General features: G+C 39.9%; 1 protein-coding gene across 6 annotated transcripts in view; it reads left to right on the top strand.

Moving 5' to 3' along the window:
- Window positions 1-3,132: 3,132 nt before the first annotated feature.
- The window catches only part of cep162 (centrosomal protein 162), a 41,565-nt gene continuing 23,352 nt past the window's right edge, over window positions 3,133-21,345 (top strand). For 2 of the 6 annotated variants that reach the window (XM_066682579.1, XM_066682574.1), the window contains exons 1-14: window positions 3,133-3,400; window positions 4,376-4,506; window positions 5,349-5,446; window positions 7,869-8,025; window positions 13,599-13,751; window positions 14,298-14,421; window positions 14,578-14,651; window positions 14,790-14,854; window positions 17,239-17,269; window positions 17,380-17,508; window positions 17,703-17,891; window positions 18,278-18,359; window positions 19,009-19,255; window positions 19,529-19,754. In XM_066682579.1, coding sequence (XP_066538676.1) covers window positions 5,387-5,446; window positions 7,869-8,025; window positions 13,599-13,751; window positions 14,298-14,421; window positions 14,578-14,651; window positions 14,790-14,854; window positions 17,239-17,269; window positions 17,380-17,508; window positions 17,703-17,891; window positions 18,278-18,359; window positions 19,009-19,255; window positions 19,529-19,754 — 1,537 coding nt within the window. In that variant the 5' untranslated portion in view covers window positions 3,133-3,400; window positions 4,376-4,506; window positions 5,349-5,386. Of the gene's footprint in view, window positions 3,401-3,635; window positions 3,726-4,375; window positions 4,507-4,680; window positions 5,027-5,348; window positions 5,447-7,868; window positions 8,026-13,598; window positions 13,752-14,297; window positions 14,422-14,577; window positions 14,652-14,789; window positions 14,855-17,238; window positions 17,270-17,379; window positions 17,509-17,702; window positions 17,892-18,277; window positions 18,360-19,008; window positions 19,256-19,528; window positions 19,755-21,345 lie in introns of those variants that run through there. The other 4 variants (XM_066682577.1, XM_066682578.1, XM_066682575.1 and 1 more) reach the window with 4 other exon arrangements.

The following is a 21,345-nucleotide window of genomic DNA, read 5'->3' as shown; positions in this document are numbered from 1 at the left end:
GTTCTGTTTATCTGATGGGAATAGTTTTTGTGTGACCCCAGGTCTTGTGGAGCTGTTTGGAGTCCAATTTTCTCTTCATCTTTTTTTTAAACTTCACTGTAGCAGTGAACAAGTCACCTCAGAAAGAAGGGCACCTAATGCAAGCTCTGGTTGGCCTTGTGGCCGTTTATTTACTCACTTAAACATGATTTAAAATAAATATAAACAGCTTTTGATGAAACGCAAGTCAGCACAGTCACCATGCAAACATCTCAGTCTCTGTCTTTCTTTCCCCCTCTCTCCGTCCCGTCCGCCAGTGAGATAATCAGCACCGATTAGAGTGAGGAGAGCCATGCAGCCCTTTGATTGACCTCCAGAGATTCGTGCTACATCCAGATTATTAAATAATGGTCTGTAACCGTATCAAGTTCAGGGTCACGGTGGGTCTCAGGCCTACCCGGAATCACTGGGCCCAAGGCAGGTACATACACTGGAGGGGGCAGCAGTCCTTCGCAGGGTGACACACACTCCCACATTCACTCACACTGAACTCCTCACAGACAGTCACTCAACCTACAACCTGAGCACCCAGAGGAAACCCGTGCAGACACAGAGAGAACACACCACACTCCTCACAGACAGTCACCCGGAAGAAACCCACACAGACACAGAGAGAACACACCACACTCCTCACAGACAGTCACCCGGAGGAAACCCACGCAGACACAGGGAGAACACACCACACTCCTCAAAGACAGTCACCCGGAGTGGAACTCAACCCACAACCGGAGCACCCGGAGGAAACCCACGCAGACACAGAGACAACACACCACACTCCTCACAGACAGTCACCCGGAGGAAACCCACGCAGACACAGAGACAACACACCACACTCCTCACAGACAGTCACCCGGAGGAAACCCACGCAGACACAGAGAGAACACACCACACTCCTCACAGACAGTCACCCGGAGGAAACCCACGCTGACACAGGGAGAACACACCAAACTCCTCACAGACAGTCACATGGAGCGGGAATTGAACCCACAACCTCCAGGACACTGGAGCTGTGTGACAGCGACACCTACCTGCTGCACCACCATTTAACACTTTTAATCATCTACCCTTTTTTCAATTTCTTTCCATCATGTTCATTTACTTTATGGAACCATTATTTTGGAAACAAGAATGTGGTTGATTTAGACCTTCTGTGCAGCTTCTGAGATATTTTTTTTTAATTATATGTAGCTGGATACCACTTAAGACAAAATCTGACAGAACAAACATTTATCAGATTTTTCCGATATCAGTTTCTTACCAAAAGTTAACAATGAAACACAAGGAACCCTACTCTTACTAGTGCTACTCATAGCAAGGAATAATATATGAAGCATTCTGTCACTATTATATCCAAATAAACACATTGTTTAATGGCAACATTGGTTTTTACCTGGTTTACTTAAAACCAGGGTTTTTTTAATTAACATTAATCAGATCGAGGAAGGCATGTCCAGAGGGGTGTGAAAAGGCAGTGGAAGGTGCAGAACTGAGTAGCTTCAGCATCCCAATGTCAAAGTGACAGGAGAGGACACTGGCTTCATTAAGGCTGAGGGGGATAGGTGGGTGGGTGGGTTGTGAAGGCATATATTTACATAAGAACCATGGAGTAGAAAAGGGGAGTGACACACCAGTATTGGCTTCATATTCTATGTAGCTATGTTGGCGCCAGTGCCACAATTAGAAAGCATCAAGTATTCATTTGCAGAGACCTGAGAAAAGAGACAAGCATAGCACAGGTCTCAGATTCCTTCCGGTCTGAGAGACATTGAGATGTTTGAGTCTTCCACCAGAGGCACATTTGTACCATGTATTTATTGTGAGGTTCCTGATATACACGTTAGATCTTAGTTATGTGGACAGACCTTAACCGAAAAAAGATCTTTTCATTAATCTTCCACATTCTTACACTGTGCCTGGCCTCATATTCACTGTCACTTTTGTCTGTGTTTATTTAACATTTAGGTTTTATCAGATTTACCCCGACACTGTGTAATGAGAGCGAAAATGCTAAGGACACCATGAGGATTCATTTATGAGACAACACTGCCCCCCAGAGGAGTTCTGGCAAAGCTCAAAACAAGTATGTTAAAGATACGGGGTGCATTATGGAATATTCCAGTAATTTGAATATGTTCGTATCAATGCATTATGTCGTTCACTCCCTGCAAGAAAACGGTAGTAAAAAAAAAGGTACACCCCTGCTGATAGCTTAGACCATGAAGAATATATGTAAATACAGCACCTGAAACTACGGATACTGGAAGCCTGTGCTAGCTTTTCTCCTGCGGTGTTGCTATCAGTGTGTGAAGAGTGGGAGAAGAGGGTTGCATTGACAATCCAACACAATGGGCAGCACTTTGAACACATTTTATAAGTGGTCAGAAACTTGTAAATAACTCATGAAAGAATAAAGTTACATTAAAACCAAGCACACCATTGTTTTTCTTGTGAAATTCCCAATACATTTGATGTGTCACATGACCCTCTTCCCATTGAAAAAACAAATGTTGGATCCAATGGCCGACTTCAAAATGGCTGCCATGGTCACCACCCATCTTGAAAAGTTTCCCCCCTCCCATTTACTAATGTGCCACAAACAGAAAGTTAGTATCACCAACCATTCCCATTTTATTAAGGTGTATCCATATAAATGGCCCACCCTGTATATCTCCCAAAAATAAATTTAAATTCACTTCATACTCAGAAACACAAAGCTCAAGAAGCAGGTTCATTAATTAATTATTGATTCCTGTGGCGTAGTTTTATGCTAAACCGTATCCCTACAGAAAATATGTTTACAGATTTATACTAATTTTACAATTGCCAATATGTACACATCCATTTTCTGGAACTGCATCATCCTGATCAAGGTCACAGTGGGTCTGGAGCATACCTGGAATCACTGGGCACACACTGGGCAATGTGTCAGACCATTGTAATGCATGACACACTCACCCTCACACACCTGCTGACAATTTCACACAATCAGGAAACCCACACAGACACAGGGAAAGGACATCAAACTCTCACAGGCAGTGACAAGAACTGAGAATTGACCCGAGGACCTGCTGGCTGTCTCTTGCAAATGCTATGTAAATAGAGTAGATTCAATTGCACAAATGCTTTTTCAATGCCTTGAAGCTGATTCATAATTTTGATTGGAGCAGTTCTGTGCTAAATCAGTTCACTTTTCCATTCAGTTTTGATAGATAAGGACATGTGTGAGTTTGTCCAGACATTTTTATCACACAGGCACCAGGAGAACAGTAAATCTACAGCTCTTAACTGTGCCCATTTCACCAAAAGCTGGAACAGCCACAGAGCTCTGAGGACCTGTTAAAGTGAGAATAAACTCCTTTCAGTTGAGTACCTTTTTTTTAAAGCTTTAGCACCTGTTGAGCTCCTGCAGATGTTTATTTCCTTTTTTTCCTGAAACTATTGAATGGAAAGAGAAACAGCGAAAACAAAAACTACTAAAAGTGTGCCTCAAGGCTCCAAAATGGTGTAACAGTGTAAGCGTTGGCCCTGTCATCGAGACGATGCTAGTTAGATCCTCGGTTTCCCTCTCAGCTGTGTGAAGCCAGGTGTCAAATAGAGCACATCTAGTCTTCTCCTGTCTTCTCTGGGTGGGTAGGGTAACCCTCCTATCACCCTGCTGATCCCTGGCTGCTGACAACTCCAGTTGTGTATGTGCATGTGTGTGTGTGTGTGTGTACACTTACTGCCTCTAGTCAGTAGTGTGTGTGCTCAGTGTCAATTGTGGGTCCACTATAAAGTCTAAATTATATCAAACTACACTACAATTACTACAAAAGCACATTTTACATATTTTAATACATAAATTGCATTAATAAATGACAATGCTACATAAACAATAGCATATCTCCAAAACAGGAGAGGAAACAAATAACAATGCAATAAAACTGATTTAAGAATTTTTTTCCCCCATGTAACTTGGAATCAGTTTATTGTTTAATTCATCATAATATTTTAAAACAATGTTGAGGGAAACTGACCCACAGGAAGTTGCAGCATGTAATGGTAAGAAAGGCATTGACTGTTTTTTTTTTTTCCTAAAGTAAATACTTATTAGTGCAGTATGCTATGCTAACTGCAGGATATCTCCTGTGATGTTATTTTCTGGTTAATCGTTTCTTTGATCTGATTGGCTACTTGTTTGTGATTTATTAAAATACATGATAAAATTTAATATTAAACCAATTCAAAAGTACCCCGAAAGGTTAATTGCTCATTGTTCAGAGCAGTTTTAGATTTACTTTAGCATAATAAACACGTTTTTGTTTTCCTTTTTCTATAACAACTTTATCTTGACTAGAAATCGGGGCACCTGGAGGAAACCGACACAGACACAAGGAGAACACACCAAAAAACAGGCACAAACAAGGCAGGGATTGAAACCTGGAGCTGTTTGGAACCTGCTTCTTTTTCTGAATGTTCATGTTTAAGGTATGCTCTATATTAGATTAATATTAACACTAAGGTGAATGGGAGCTAAATGTGTCCCCGGGTCTGTTTATTGAAGCTCCTGACGCCATTTTGTCCACACCCTTAATCACACAAGTGTGCCCATAAAGGAGTTATCTATATGGGTTAGGGCGGGAATTGAGACGGCCTTTCCAACTTTCCCTCGTTGTGTCTGTAGGTTTGTACAGTAGGGGGCAGACTATATCCATTCATAACGCATCTAAACGCAGAAGAAGAAACAGGGCTAATGTTTGGGCTTAGAGCCGCGGGAATCACCATAACACTCAAAAACACAAAGTAACCGAACACAACTCTGTATCCCAGCTCTTAATATACGACACAGAAACAGGAACGGTAAAGCACCGAGCTAATTATCGGTGGGTGTCGGTGTTTTATGAGATATATTTAGCTGCTGTTTGCTTAAGAAACAGCGAACCAAGTTCAGAACCAACAGCAACTCGCCCAACGGCCAACTATAGCTACTCAACCTATAACTGAGTAGGTATGTTTTACAGTGTTACAGACACATTATTGAGTTGTACGCTGTCCTTTTTACCATGTCCTATGCGTTATTTTTGATGTGTGTAAGTTAACGTTGCCGTTAATATATATTTGTTAGCTAGATATCTATATATTAACAGTCCGTTTAACTGTTTAAAAACAAATAAGGACTCGACCACCCGACCAAAGACATTAGCTAGTGTATTTTCTGTCAGTTTAACGTTAATGTTTGAAAACTAGACTGCTAGACTTAAACTGAAGTGGCATAATAAGCTCAATATAGATGTGTGCTTAGAGTTGAACCCTCTCTGTGCTCCTTTCAGGATGAACCTGAGGTAACGTTTAGGAAATTCGTTGGAAAATGTCTTACCGTCTGACGAAGGAGGAGCTGGACCTGCAGTTTGAACAGTTTCTGAAAGAGGTGAGGGGATTTGTACAGTTTTCATTAACCCTCGGTTATAATCACACAGGTGAACGAGTTCATTAAATGCTGAGGAGATAGTCATACAACCGGGCTTATTCTATTAGGGGATTATAAAGCAGTGTTTAGATGTTTAGCTTTTATTTCATTGCCTTCGAAGAGGACACAACCTGAAGAATAAGAGGGCTTTTCAGATTCAGCCTAAGTCTGTAATAGGTCTTCAGAGGTAGTAACAAAGATATTAATAGACACCTACGGTCCTGTGCTTAAGTCCTGAAGCACCCAATGAAGACCTTGAACTGAGCATTAAGCTGTATACCAATAATATTTAGACACTTGTAGTATTTCTGTGAGGAAGAGTAACTGAGCACAGTCATACTGTTTTTGAACAAGTGCTCTTTTATTGCCCTAAGTAGGGAACAAGGGAGTAGTTGGGCTTGCTGTATAGTGATGTCCAGGGGCACCACACACCCTTCTGGTTGATGGTGGTCCCCCAACAACACACCTCACTACACATAATCTCAAATACACACACACAACACACAACTACATCAGCAAATACATCAGCCACAGATTAATACCTAAATAAGCCCTAAACAGTGAGCTGGGGAAGCTACAGTGCATTCTGTGTGCTCCGCCTTAAGGTCCAGCCCCTTGTAGTGTCTGGCAACTTTCACAGTATATAGGGTGCTCAAACCTTTTTTCTTTGCCAGATTGTAGGCCTAAATACATATATTAATACATTTTTGCTTATGACATTGCCCTTTCTATGATTAACCCGCTTACTAAATTGCTTAAAAAAAACAAAGTACAAGTAATAATTTAAGGCACTTCATCTGTGTCACCAGCTCTGAACTATGAACAACATTTTGGGCAACCATCATTGAATCATTTCATACCCTCTCCTTGTAGCAGCCTGTAATTATCATTCAAACCCAGGTTTGGTAGTCAGTGCTTCATTAAAATAGAAGTGCTGTGGGAGGAATTTGAACAAACACTTAAGCCAGGCATAAACTGTGCGATTTTGAAAGTCATGTGCGTTGGTGAAAGCTCACACTGCACGTTTGAATTGTTTGTAACGCCTGCGATTTACTTGCTCAAACAGTACAAACACAGTCTCTCCGACTAATCTGATGCGACGTGGGTGCTTACATTGAACGTTGCAGCTTGGGAACAGTTGTCTGCATACAATCATTTCAGCATGGCATGCTGTGTTAATCAAACTCAAGCGCACACACAGAGCGAGAGAGAGATGCTTATAGAAACTGAGCGCAGTGTTAATGGCATCAGCAAAGCACAACTAAAAACAGCGACACATACCATGCAACTTAAGAACACCGGCTATTTCCTACCATAATTTTTCCAGTGCACATCTGTCATGGTAGATGACAGATCGTATAATCAAGAATGCTGCTGCCAAAGCTCCACTAGCCTATTGAAAGAAACTATATGGTCTTTTTGTATCTTTGTGTGACCTTTTGTTATCCCCCTCATAGTCCCATCCCCCATTCCCACCAATCATTCCCCCACTTACATCATACCCCTCCTTTCACACCTCTTCTTACCCTTCCTTCCTCTATCTTATCTCTTTCTTTCTTTGATCATCTTCATCATCCCCTTTACCCCTCCTCAAACTCCTCTTCTTCCTTCTATTCCCTTCCCCCATTTCTCCAATGTATACAAGGCCCTTCTTATGGTGCCCCTTTGGTACCAGACTGGACTGGCAACAGTCACAGACTGGACTGAGAACAGACTGAATTGGGTACAAAATGAACTGGCGACACACTGATGAACCTCCAGTTTCCAAACTTCAGATCATCTTAAGATAGACTGAGATCATCCAGCTGTACTCATACATGATCCTGTGTATGTGTAAATAAACTCCAGTCAACGCCAAACTCCAGTCTCCTGACTCTTCAACGCCGAATAGATCTGCAAAGACTTTTGGGAAGGACAGCATGGCGTTGAGAAATCTGCCTGCTAGACTGCTCACACTGTGAGACAAGCGACCAAAATATCAGACGTCAGAAATCTGATCTGATGTCAGAAATCTGATTGCCCAACTGGTCAGTCAGAGCTCATTTGGGCAGTTAATCAGACGTTGCTACCCTTATCACACTACACATCAAACGTCAGCCGACTGAACCAAAATTCGGGCCGATCCTGAAATCCAGTCTGCTATGACCATATCAGACTTAAAATTGGGCTAAAATTGCACAGTGTACGTCTGGCTTTACACTGACTAAGGATATTGGGGAGAATATCCTGGATATTAACCTGTGCAAAAAAACCTTTTAAAAATATTTAAAAATCACAACCTCCAAAATCAGAAAAGCAAAACATAGTCCTGTTTAAAATAAGCAGTGTGATTTTTCTATTGTAGATTGTAGACAATAGTTTCATCTTGCTTTGTTCTCTACAGTCAGTCTCTGATGACTCTGTGGAACTGGGTGGCAGCTCTACGCGCCCCAGTGTCTTAGACCAATTGGGAAAGGCACCGCAGAAGCAAGTGAAGAAAAGCCAGTTGTCTGTGCCTTGGTGGGAGGACAATGATGACAGTGAAGAGACTCCGACAAAAGGTAGGATCAACAGCTATCTAAAATAGTATTGTCATTTAAGCATGAAGGAAGGTCAGAGGTCAGAGACTTGTGAGATCTAAAGTATGTTTTTGGTTTCACAGGTGTCCACCCCTAACGTGGCCAAAAGGATATTGACATTTCTATTGCATTTTTAGTGCATTCTCATTTTTTCAGATGGCTCTTGCTAAAACGTGCATAAAATCAGTCAAATATACAACCACGCCTTCACTATATTCAGTCAATAACTGTACATGGAATGAAACTGAAGAGCTCGGTAATTGAATTGGTATAACTTGAGCTGTATTTGCTTGTTTTCATTCTTACTTTGCTGATCAGTTTATTTTGATTGGGGGTTACAGATCTGATTTGTGTTCTCTGTAATACGGTGTCCCTCTAGGCTCAGTACTTGGACCACTGCTCTTTATATTGCACAGGCTTCCCCTTGGTGATATATCAGGCCTAGATATTATCTGGATTTCATATGATAAAACGGCCTAACAGTCAATCAAACTGGTAGCCCTTGCGCACATGTAGCATGCAGCCAGAGATTTTCTGTCTGACACATTCTCACAGTTGGAATTATTGTCCGTGCTTTAGGAAGAGGACGGCGCCTATGTTTCACAGGCAGGAGACACAGCATATTTTCACTGAGAATTCCCCAGAACATTACTGGATCTATTCACACATGTACTCACTCAGATATTACCTGGATGTGTACTAGAAGGCTGGCAGAATAAAATCTGGGTAATGTCATGTTACAGCTGAGGGTAATGTCCAAAAACTGTTTGGGATACAATGCATGTGTGAAAGGGGCTTTACTGTATCTCTGAAGAGAAGCATGTCCACTTCTGTTGGAAGGACACAACTTATAACTTAAAACTTTTAAGCAGGTGTGGAACTGGCCAAGAAATTTTAAACCATACATACACTGATCACAGAAATCCAAATTGAATCCCTGCTTTTATTAACATACAGCCTGAGGTTTCTGCTGCATTCATGTTTAAAAATGCTCAGCCTGAGTTGTTACTGTGGAAACCGAGGGCGTCTATCCACAGACCCACTTTCGATTGACTGAAAGGACTATTGACAGAATAGAGGTAGATTTCACAGACACATTCCTATTGAATGTAATATATTACATTTACATATAATACAACTCTGTCCCACCTTGGCTTTTACTGCGTGAACAATGTTCCTGAGTGTTCCAGCTCATTTCCAACCTCTGCTTTTAACATCTGAGAGATTTTACTGTTCCAGAATGGTGTGGAAATGTAAAGAAAGATTTTTTATTATTATGTGCTGTTAGGCACTTGTGTAATTTTCTGATTAGTTTATATCTCCTACTTTTCTCTCAAAATGAATGAGCTGTACTTAATGGTTTTCTATTTCTTGCACAGTAGGTGGCTGTTATAATGTGATGTAGGAAGCAATTCATCATACTTCATACTTTTTTTTTTTTTTTTTTTTATCGTGGATAAGCTTTAATGTAGCTTTATTTTTCTAAATGTTAAATTTCATCTTTCACAAAAATCTCATTCCGGTGTGTGTGTGTGTGTGTATGTATATATATATATATATATATATATATATATATATATATATATATATATATATATATATATACACACACACACACAAAGGAGGTCCTTGGGTTACGTCAGTCCCTAGTTACGATGTTAGGTTACGACACATCTCCCATTTACTGTATAAAGCCTTGTTTCAACTTAAGTGGTTTTGCGTCGTAAAGGTCATAACGCGAACTTCGTGTTTGGTATATTTATATATATATATATAGGGGGTCCCCGAATTACAACATTGATCCGTCGCGTCGTAAAACGAAACATACGTACATACTGTGCGCAAATAACATACTGTAAGCACTTATCCTATCCTAACACCTATCCTCCTCGGTCCCGAGCCGCGTAACTGTGTATTGTTCCGCCGCGCCGCGCACACCAAACACGAAGTTCGCGTTACGACGTTTACGATGCAAAACCACTTAAGTCGAAACAAGGCTTTATACAGTAAATGGGAGATGTGTCGTAACCACGAAACATCGTAACTCGGGACTGACCTAACCCAAGAAACTCGTGTGTGTGTGTGTGTGTGTATATATATATATATATATATATATATATATATATATATATATATATATATATAATGTGTCATTGTAACAGTTCTGTAATCAAGAGAAGCTTGCCCATGTTGAAGGCAAATTACAGATGGAATTAATTTGGTATCAGTGATATGCTGATCTCTGCTGTAGCAGTAAATGTGTTTTTCTACAGTGTGCTGACGATTAATGATGGGCTATTTGCAGGACCCTGATCTTGAACCCTAATGAATGGTATATAATTGTCAGGCTGTAAAAAGGCTGTCCTTTGATATGTCTGTAATGTCAGTCTGCCATTTGTGGTTTTAAAGCTGCCACACTACAGCACCCTTATGTAGTTTGCGAGGCTCAGCTGTACTTTTACAGAAAAACATGTTGTATTTGTGTATTTGCAGTGTGCTTTTGAGATGGTAAAGAAGATTTAAATGATGCAGATTAAATGTCTAGTGGAGACAAAGGCTGCCATCCTCTAAAATTCCAGATCTTAGTGAATTTAAATAATATTCTATTTGTGTCCTATGTATTATTAAATACCCATACTGTTACTAACAGTATATAGGTGCCACAAACGTTAAAATATGAATGTCCATAAAAAATTCTTGTTTAAAAGCACTGAAAGGACATTAAGAGTTTTGTTTTTCTTGTAAATTTGAGCCCATATATTCATAGATTTTTCATTTATATAGATTCTGTTGATTCATTCATTATGAAAATATTGGTGGAAAATGGAGATAAGCTGAATACACACACACACACACACACTCCTTCTTAGTTATTTAATTAAACATTTACAAAATGAATGAAAAAATTAATAGAACGCATACAAACATTCTGAGAAAAACCCCAGCAGTCAAACATGTGCCTGTGCCTTGTGTAATCACCCGCAGCACCATTATGTTGCATTGTGGAAATTCCAAGAAACCGTGTGCGCTGCCATTGTCCAACATTCATTACCTGTCATTCATTCTTTCATTCATTCATTATCTGTAAGCGCTTATCCAGTTCAGGGTCGTGGTGGTTCCAGAGCCTACCTGGAATCATTGGGCGCAAGGCGGGAATACACCCTTCACAGGGCAACACACACTCACACCTATGGACACTTTTGAGTCGCCAATCCACCTACCAACGTGTGTTTTTGGTCCGTGGGAGGAAACCGGAGCACCTGGAGGAAACCCACGCGGACACAGGGAGAACACACCAACTTCTCACAGACAGTCACCTGGAGTGGGAATCGAACCCACAACCTCCAGGTCCCTGGAACTGTGCGACTGCGACACTACCTGCCCATTACCTGTCATTTCTATAGAAAAATTTAAGCCAGTAATCTGCGTTGCCTGTTTGTATGTAATCTAGTCACTTTTCACTTTTATTTTGTAAATGTCATGCATGTTTTTCATACTGCTTTACCTTTGATCCTATTTCAAAACCCAGATAAAACTGCTAAATGTAGATTCATCAAGAGTAAAACCATTCAAGCTGTTAACGTAGAGGAGAAGAGCAGTGATACAATTCCTCCAGGTACAGTCTAATCAATATTAAACTAGCTTCAGTAGACATCATCAGACATACCCCTTCCTACATTGTCAGGAAAAAAAGGTAATTTATAGGTACATATTTGTTCATCAAGGTTACTACAATGTAGATATATTAATGATACAAAGATATTCATTCTTTGTTTTGAGGAGTTGGTTACTTTAAATATGGTTTACCCAGAGAAAAGGGCATATTTGAAACTAATCTTCTTATATTTATGAATAGAAAACCTAAATAATAAAAAGCCTTGAATAACAACAGTAATAAAAAAAATAACTTTTTAGAAGCCTGGAAATAAGACTGAATACATGTTAGAATAAATAAAAATTGCAATATTATATGGTGTTAGGTTCCATAACAACAGCTACTGAAGGCATACCCTTAAGGGCAACTAGTTCATTTATTATCTTTTTGGGGGGTTTTTTCCTGAGAATGTATGTGGCATGTGTTATCTCTCATCCCTTTGTCACATCGTTGAGCCTAGTCCCCCCCCCCACTCCCTTAAAGCCACTGGTACAAAATGCCATCCCCATTTGCAATTGTGAGTGAAGTGGCCTTTTTTCACACCATTTTACCCTTTATATAAGCACCCTGTCACCACGACAGTTAGTTATTATCTAACTTTTTGCTGTTGCTTTTTGCTCTTGTGTCTCTTGCCCGTACTTTCCCATAGTCCCCACTAAGCCCACTCCTAAACCTCGCAGCAAGGCCCTGGATAGGATCCGCCATCTGGAGAAGGTCCCCCAGTCTAACCAAGAGAGTTTGCTCAACACAGATGACCAGAAGCTCTCTGAACATGTTGCTTCAAAGCCCAAGAGTTATTCCTCCAATGAGTACAGTTATTCAGACAGAAGGAGCCCTTCTGACGACAGCTTTCTCACAAGTAGCCCATTTACACCCGAGAACCCCTGCAGTACACCAAGACAGACAAGTGTTGTTCTGACAGACTCTCGTAGTTCTCCCACAGAGAGCAGTGACAGCGAATCATCTCGTTGCAGCAAGGGTAAAACTCAAGACAGTTACCTCGTAATATACTGTCAGTGCTTTTGTCATGACATGTCTTTTTTCAAGATTATGTCCTCTCTGGTATTTATATATAATAAAGAAATCACACACAGACAGAAGGCACACACGTCTTCTTTCTCCAAGACCTGTGAAGCAAACCCTTGCCCCTTTTCAAACGGTTGCTAACACAGCACCACTGCACAACTCCTTATGCTTGAAAGAGAGCTCCTAACTATCCAGATGTGTCATATCAGACATATCAGATGCCCACACTGTTCTTGTTTGATGGAGAGGATTTACAGTCCTACCCACTGAAAGAGAGGAGATGATGGCAAACATGCTCGAACCACTGCTTCTTCATGCCTACTAAATCTGTTTATTTAGAAGCTGTTTTTGAGTGGTTTTGAGAACAACAGTGGCTTTGGTTGATTTGAAGATTTCATTATTTTCCGAATGTTTCTTTTCTCAGTAATATCTTCTTAACACTTACATGTCCTTCCAGAGTAATGGTGCTTAACAGATTCTTGACTTCTAGCTTTGTATATAACCTCCAGATACCTCCAGAAACGTTAATAACATGCAATCAATGTGCAAATGTAAACAACAGTTAATCATCATGTATGTTACTCCTAATTGCTACTGAACTTTTTTTTTTTCTTCAAATAAATTATGCATGAAGCTTGGCTTGTAGGCCCAGTCACTGCTTGGTGCTATGCCAGACAGTCTGTTAACACAGGGATCATGTGTGACTGATACGCTTTATGGGGACATGATGAATCTTAAACCATGATGATAAAAAATGAATGACTAAATGGTGCTGTGCCTGGTCAGCTGATATGCTGATTTTCTCTTGCTTTAGATTTGTCTTAGTTCTCAGGGCACCTTTTGCGAAGTGTCTAAAAACTTCGGTCTTCTGTAGGACTGAGCACGTCTGGAAGGACATTCCGCAAATCTTTAAGGAAGTCTCAGTCCATCAAGGAGGTGGATGAAGAGCAGCTGAAGGAACGCCACTATGAGAATGAGTCCAGAGGGGACAATGTCATCTTCAGCAGAGATAGTCTTGAGCCAGAGGGTTGGTGTTCTAGTCATACACATACTCATAAACACAACCAACCACCCACCCACTTGTAGGTGGGGTATATAGTTCTGCAGCCAGATTCTTGAAGGAGCCCTTAAGAATTCACATTCACATTGTCATTGTTTCTTTCTGTAATATAACTGGTCTACTTAAGTTCTTTCTAGTTTTTATTCTCATTTATTTAGATTAATCAACAAATCAGTCTCCACTCTTTGCATACATTAACACTGCATGGTTCACACTTGTCCTAGGTCAGTGATCTAAGATATGAGCTTAATCATGTTGTTCCCAATGGCTGTGTGCATACTGAAAGTCATTTTAAATTGGTAGATAATAAACCTAAAACTGCTGACGTCCCACCTTACCTTGACGATTTAATGCAGAGGTCAAGAGCACTCCTTATAAAATTGATATTTCACAGATCTGAATATGTCTAGGTGAGCTAGAGCAGTTAAAACACTGAAATCTAATACTCATCCTCTATAGTCACTGAATTATTAATTTCTCTCTCCAGTAAGCAGCCTCTTTGCTTTCTCACAGATTCACTGATGATGACTGGATTAGCCAAATTTGGGATGAATGAAGATGCAGAATCCCAGAGTGAAGAGCCCCGACTGAACATAGAGCAAGAATCCAGCAGCTCCACAATTTCCTCTCCACAAAGGTGCCATTTTCTACATGGCTGATGATGAGGACAACAAAACAATGTGCCATTACGTAATTATGAACTATTATAGACCCCTGTAGAGAGGTCTTTTGAGTGAAAGTAAATGCAGAATATTTATGGCTTCATTTGTGTCTGTGTGTGGACGTCTTTCAGAGGAGGAGCTGTACCTTTGACAAACCAAGATCAAAGTGGAGATAGCAAAAGAATCTCTGTTCAGGAGAACTCCGGTAAGAACGTTACATTGTTACAATATTATAAAACACCACCCTACGGTGTCATGACTTTCACAAATAGTAGTCAGATTACATGGCTTAAATTTGTAAATCACAGTATAAATGATAAACACGTGTCAGTAATGCCCACAGCTCCATCCCCTGCCTACAGTGATGATTTTGAGGATGAGGCAAGTGAGAAGGAACTTGAAGAGAAGGTGAGTACATGTTGTAGGATATTTAGGCAGATAGATTGTGCTTTTGTCCAGCGTATGTTTTACGCACCATATGTCCAAATGTTTGTAGATGCCTGTTCTAATGAGTAAACCCAACTACGTTAACATGTGCTGCAGTGGCCTGGAGGGTCCAAGGACAACATCTTTTATAACACAATATCGTCTTAGTATTATCGTATCATATATTATCGTATGTAGTCTTTTTTTTCCCTTATGTAAGTATATTGAGGTACACTTTATGGTACTGATAGGTTAAATCTCAGTTATTCCGAGCCCTGGGTCTGCTTTCTGGAGAAAAGGAAGTTAGAGTGTGGTGTTATGGCTGTGCATGACAAGCACAGTGTGTTTTTGGAGTCCTGTCCTTTGATATTTGTCTTATTTTAGGTCCAGTAGTGTGTGTCCTCTTGTTTCAGCAGTAGAGCTTCTGAAACGTATACCCACACATGCAGAGATTTGATGAAGAATATTACTAATCCCATTAAAGTACCTTGAGAGTTTTAATTGTATTAAAAATATAGTATTAAAAATAATAATGGTAATATAATTGAAAATGGAACCTCAAGGTTTATGCTGTTTCCTCTGTCCCTTGCCCAGTGGGATTGTTCCTTTAGAGCACCACTCAAGGCCACAATTGCTTTAGTCACCAGCTGTGGTAAAATGGTTTGAGAGGTCTATGTTTAATTATTTGGATGGTTTTGTCAAATACTTGTTTCAAAAGTATGGCACAAAAATGCCTGATTAAAGGCTACCAGGGCGGCACGGTGGCGCAGCAGGTAGAATGTCTAGATTATTAACTTTCAAACAAACATGTAGAATGTTTCAGGTTAAACATTTTGGAAAAATACATTAAAAATGTACAACTGTGCCAATCCCCTGAGGATGTTATGAGGTTGAACTGTTTTATTCTTGTCCCTGATTGTTGACAATATAATCTATTTCAGTGCCCTGTGGTAGTGTACACTACATGCCTTCGTCATATTACCCTTGCCTCAAATTGCATCAAGTTGCTAATTATTCAAGTGTTTTCTGACACTACAATAGAAAAAAAATCAATTATGAACCTTAAAGATCCAAAGAGGTCAAAAGAGCAAAACAAATCCATATTTCTCAGTTCAATCCTCTTTTAAAAGAGCATTTTTCATTGTCTGCTTAAATTTTCTATGTACAGTGCTATTTTAAAGACATCATTTTAGTTGTTGGATGTGAAATGTTGAAAGAAACCTATGGCAACAAAATAGTTTCTAAAGTTCTGAGAACCAAAATACAGAATCCATAACCAATAAATGTAATTTTATAATTGAGAAAACTGTCATTAATATTGAGATTGAGGTTTGTAAACAGAATGTTTCCTTGAAGAATCCGTTTTTGCTTCCATTCCTCCTTTTCTCGGTTGCGCTTCTCTCAGTCTCGCTTTCATCTCCAAGTTTCTTGCTTTTGATGGTGTCGGGATCTAGACAGTCATTGGCTGCTAAAGTTAAGCCCCGCCTACCCAGCTGATTCTGCACACCCTAACCCTGATTGACTCTAAGCCTCTACGAGGAGCTGTGCATTACTAAAAGACATAATCGTTAATAAATATTTGATATGTCTTACCTGTGTTTGCCGGGCGGTCTTTTTCCAATCAGGGTAAGATTGGCGCGCTCTCACTGATGTAGCCGGGTGTGCTATATCTGCTGGGTGGGCGGGGCTTAACTTAAGCAGCCAATGACTGTCTAGATCCCAACCCTGTCAAAAGTCAAAAGTGAGAAACCTCTGGAGGCGAAAGTGAGACTGGGAGAAGCCCAACCGAGAAAAGGCGGAATGAAAGCGAAAACGTATTCTTCAAGAATATTAAACTCAAAATAGAGGATTATATACAGAAATATTCTGTTTATAAACCTGTTTTTATAACTCTGAATGTTAATGACAGGTTTCTCAATTACAAAATGACATTTATTGGTTATGGATTCTGGTTTTTGGTTCTCAGAACTTTAGAACATATTTTGACGCCATAGAAACCATTTTTAATTAAAACAAAAACGTTTGAATTTGACATGAAACGGTGAAATAGAGCTTTAAAGATGGCTGCTAATTATATTAGTTATATACATGTAGATATAGATGTATTTTCTTGCATGTTTCCTTCCTGCTGATTGCAGGAGTTGGGTTTTTGTTGCTGTACCTGAAGGTATATAATTATGTAAATCTGAATTTTTGACTAACCATTTTTTTAAAGAATGTAATGTTATTACCCCTTCCCTTCAAATTCTGATCATTTGTAATGATGGATTAAAGTGAAATGTACTTCGTAGAGCCTGATTGCTATGTTTATCTATGGTTTAGTTCATTTACTTAGAATGTTTTCTTGGTGTTCCTTTTTGTTTCAGAAACCTATAAGGCGTGGCATGCTGTCGAAAGGTGAAGAGTTTGTTTGCATTTTGCCATATATATATATATATATATATATATATACATCACACACACACACTAAAACACTGACCAAACAAGTCCTTTTTTCCCCCCTCTAGTGTCGCTGCATGATTCTCTGAACTCTACGGATGGAGCGCAGGTGCACGCTCTGGGAAATGATGATGCAAAGAGAACAGAATGGCCTCTCTCCAGATTGGCTGAGGCAGCAGGAGAGCCAGGTGCTACAGGTCTGAACATTCAAAAATTGTCGTTTTTGAATTAGCTGGTTTCTTTATTGTTTTTCCCTTTGCTTGTCTTTTTCTCTTTTTATTTTCTTTCTTTCCACCGGTCTCTCACTGTTCCTCTTTATCTTTCTCTTTTGCCTCTCTGTCTGTCCTTCTGCTTTCCTCTCTCACTGTTATTTTCACTTTATTCTCTGTAGGTCAGTCCTATGGTCAGAGTGGTGTAAGTGAGATGGAAGAGCTGCAGGAAGCATATAGACAGATCAGTCATTCACAGGGAGAGTGTGAAGAGGTAGAGAAAGTTCAAGAGCCCAGCAGTTGTGCAGCCTCTCCTGTCACTCCAGAGTGCTCCAGAGGAACCTTCAAACGTGTCTCCACAGCAGAGTCCGGTCAGTCTGCATCGCAGGAAACCAGCAGAGAGTATTTGTTTACTTATAATGAGCAAACTGCCAGCAAGCAGATTTATCAATCCATGGTCAATTTTACTCCTTCCAAATCCTTTAAGTGGAATCCAGCTTTTAAAATTCACTTATGATGGGGAGGTACAAACCCAGTTCCAAAAAAAGGTGGGATAATTATGAAATGTTTGAATCTTTTCCCTCTCAAAAGCTTGAAGCTTGTACATACTGTTTGATGTGAGGTAAACTAGTCCCCAGTGATTTAGTTCTTTCTGATTTGCATCAATTTTACCTTTCTCACCATTACAAAAAAATATTCTCAACAGTTGGCTGCCTTCACAAAGTCCCTTAATGTTTGTTTGTTCTGTGTTTTGTAGATTTACCCACTGCAGAGGAGCTGATGCAGGCTATTGGACCAGACTTTGGATTCAAGTATGGCTTTTCTCTTCAGCCCCTGAGGTTAGTTGGCCAGCACATTTCAGATTGAATTTTTTTTTTTTCAGACAAAGTGTCAGACAAAAGAATATGGGATTTGTGTCTGTAGTCTCTTACATGCTAAAACAAAGCATGAGGGAAAGAACAAAATTTCAGAAGCTTGTATATGATCTTTGTATGAATAACTCTTCTCAGATTCAGTTACAAGGGCAGAGAAATGCATTAAATTCTAACGTTTTCCATTAGATCTTATGGAGAAAATGCTAAAATGGCTAACAGAAGATAAAGGTCTTTTTCTCCTCATTCAGCATTGTGGGACCCCTTACCCCCCTGATGCAAAGAGGCAGTAGGCCTCTGTGTTTCTGAATGTTGTAAAGCACAGAGAGAGGACCTGTGTATGAGAAATCTGTACACATTTCCCATTTATTTCAATTAAATGCTGAGCACTGAAACCAGACAGTCAGCCTCCAATATGGCACCCAGACCACCCATGGATAGTAAATTAAAACTGAAAAGGAAAGTCTCTAATCAATAGTTTACAATGATCTCTGAACCAAGTAGATGTACTTTTGGTGATGAAATGTGTGGGAAAGTTTTACCTTGATCCTCAAGCTACATGAAAACATAGTTGTAAACATGGTATGGTGGGGTTTGTCTAATTTTCTGAATGTAGTGAAGCAGTAGGGGATGCGAATGCTGAAAGGATGGCTTCAGAAGAAAACCCTATGAGATCTAAAGCTGAAGAATCTATTGGTGATCTCAGAGGGTCAGTAGGAGAGGACTCTTTACTGACGGAGCTTCAACCAGCATCTCCACATCCCAGACACAGGAGCGTCGCTGAGGAGGTGAAAAAGCTTATGCAAGAACAGGATGACTATAAGGAGCCGCTTGGTGTCTCCAGGAAAGGCAAAAAACAGCAGGTGAGACAGAACTACAGCTGTTCTCAGTATGTGTCGTTTTGTACATGTGACTTTGGTCTGGTTTTAGGGCTAATGGGTAAAAGAAGATAATAAATTGACTTTCTTAAAGTCAGGACGGAGGCATACAGAGAAGGAAATTATCCTTTTGTTCTGTTCAAACAGACTCTGTCAATGGCCTCTTCCATCATTTTCTCCAGTGATTGTGTTTCTGTGATTGTGATAATGATCATGATAATGGTAGGCACTAGTGTAATATTATTTTTTTTTTTTTAGGTGTCTGGCAGATCCAGCACCACAGCTGCTGCTTCATCCGCCACTAGAAAAGCCCCAGTCCCGTCTGTGAGGACCAAGAAAGCTGAAATCAGACCATTTCCAAAGGCTTCTTCTCCCTCCAGGTCTGGTCAAGTACCTAAACTCCCTTCTCCACTGGTTCAGAGAAAGCTTCAGACCCAGATCACCAACAAGGCATCTACCCTAAGCCAGACACATACAGTCAAAGGTACAACACCTCCATCTGAGGTTTAGAGATGAGGAATGTTATCATGTTACTACAGTGTAGTATATTTTGCTGCTAGTGCTGTTGTGGATGAAAAACCTACAATCAAAACAAGCACATTTGTGGTGTGGATTACTGGCCTCACAACGTTTAACATATAACTTGAAAGCATTAACAAATATGTATGTATATGGCAAATATATGTATATTACAAACACAGTGAGAATTGGTTGAAATAGAGAAATTTGTAAAGCATCAATTTCTGTTTGGGACCATCAAATTTTTAGAAGCCAGTCATGAGTGTTATTTGTTTATCTGAGCTCAAGCTGAGTCTGCCAGTTGGCAGCTACAGTGCCCAGGATTCAATATATCTGCCCAACACAACTGAATTTGTTAGTTACAATAAACAGGCAGCACGGTGGTGCAGCAGGTAGTGTCGCAGTCACACAGCTCCAGGGACCTGGAGGTTGTGGGTTCGATTCCCGCTCCGGGTGACTGTCTGTGAGGAGTTGGTGTGTTCTCCCCGTGTCCGCGTGGGTTTCCTCCGGGTGCTCCGGTTTCCTCTCACAGTCCAAAAAAACACACGTTGGTGACTCAAAAGTGTCCGTAGGTGCGAGTGTGTGAGTGAATGTGTGTGTGTGTCTGTGTTTCCCTGTGAAGGACTGGCGCCCCCTCCAGGGTGTATTGATGACCCACTGTGACCCTGAACTGGATAAGTGGTTACAGATAATGAATGAATGAATGAATAAATACAACAAAACAAACACACAAAATAATTATTAATCGCAATAATATATATATGGCAATTTGTATGGTTGTGGAAGGCAAACACTCTCTTGCTTAATTTATGGACAAATATCCCATGAAGAGCCTTTAAAAAATGTGTGGTATATTTGCTTAGTCATGTAGGGGTGTGAATGTAGGACTATTTTTGAGTCTATTTCTACAGGGTGACACACGTTCTCCAGGTGAAGTCTCAATTGAATACTCATAATAATGATATTTTTTATAGCAGCTTTTACAAACCATATACAGCCCATTTTAAGAGGTGAAAAATTCTGCTTAAAGAAAGGAGAACAGAAAAAGTAGTGGGATTCAATGAATAAAAATGGTAGATCAATCGCAAAGAGACTGAAGATGAGAACTCCAGAGTTTGGCAGCTTTAACTCTGAAAAATCTCTTTGTAAAATTCTGATGTGTGAGAAGTCGAGTCGTCCTATACTAGAATAACTAAGCTTTAGAGATAACGGAGAGCTCAAGGAAATATGTAGGGGTGAGACACAGGTTACATTCACACAGCAGAAGAATGTGGCCAGATGTATAACTCTTTATTTCACCAAACCCACGCCCTTTAAAGAGGAGGACAGGAGAGAAAAATTAATTAGTTTCAGTTGACCCAGTTCCACACAACTTTTATGCAGACCTGACTAATATGATATAATATAATTTGATATAGACATATTCATAAAAGAGCTTTTCTTATTTTTATTTCTTTAAAAATGCTTAATAGGCAAGGCCAGTTTATTTATAGAGCCAATTTTCATGCACAAGGGCAGTTCAAAATGCTTTACAGAATCTAAAGAATCTAAAAAAG

The sequence above is a fragment of the Hoplias malabaricus genome, chromosome 10 (assembly GCF_029633855.1).
Source record: "Hoplias malabaricus isolate fHopMal1 chromosome 10, fHopMal1.hap1, whole genome shotgun sequence".
Classification (NCBI taxonomy): Eukaryota; Metazoa; Chordata; class Actinopteri; order Characiformes; family Erythrinidae; genus Hoplias; species Hoplias malabaricus.
The sequence above is the reverse complement of the archived record's forward strand: the minus strand, read 5'-3'. Positions and strand labels throughout refer to the sequence as shown.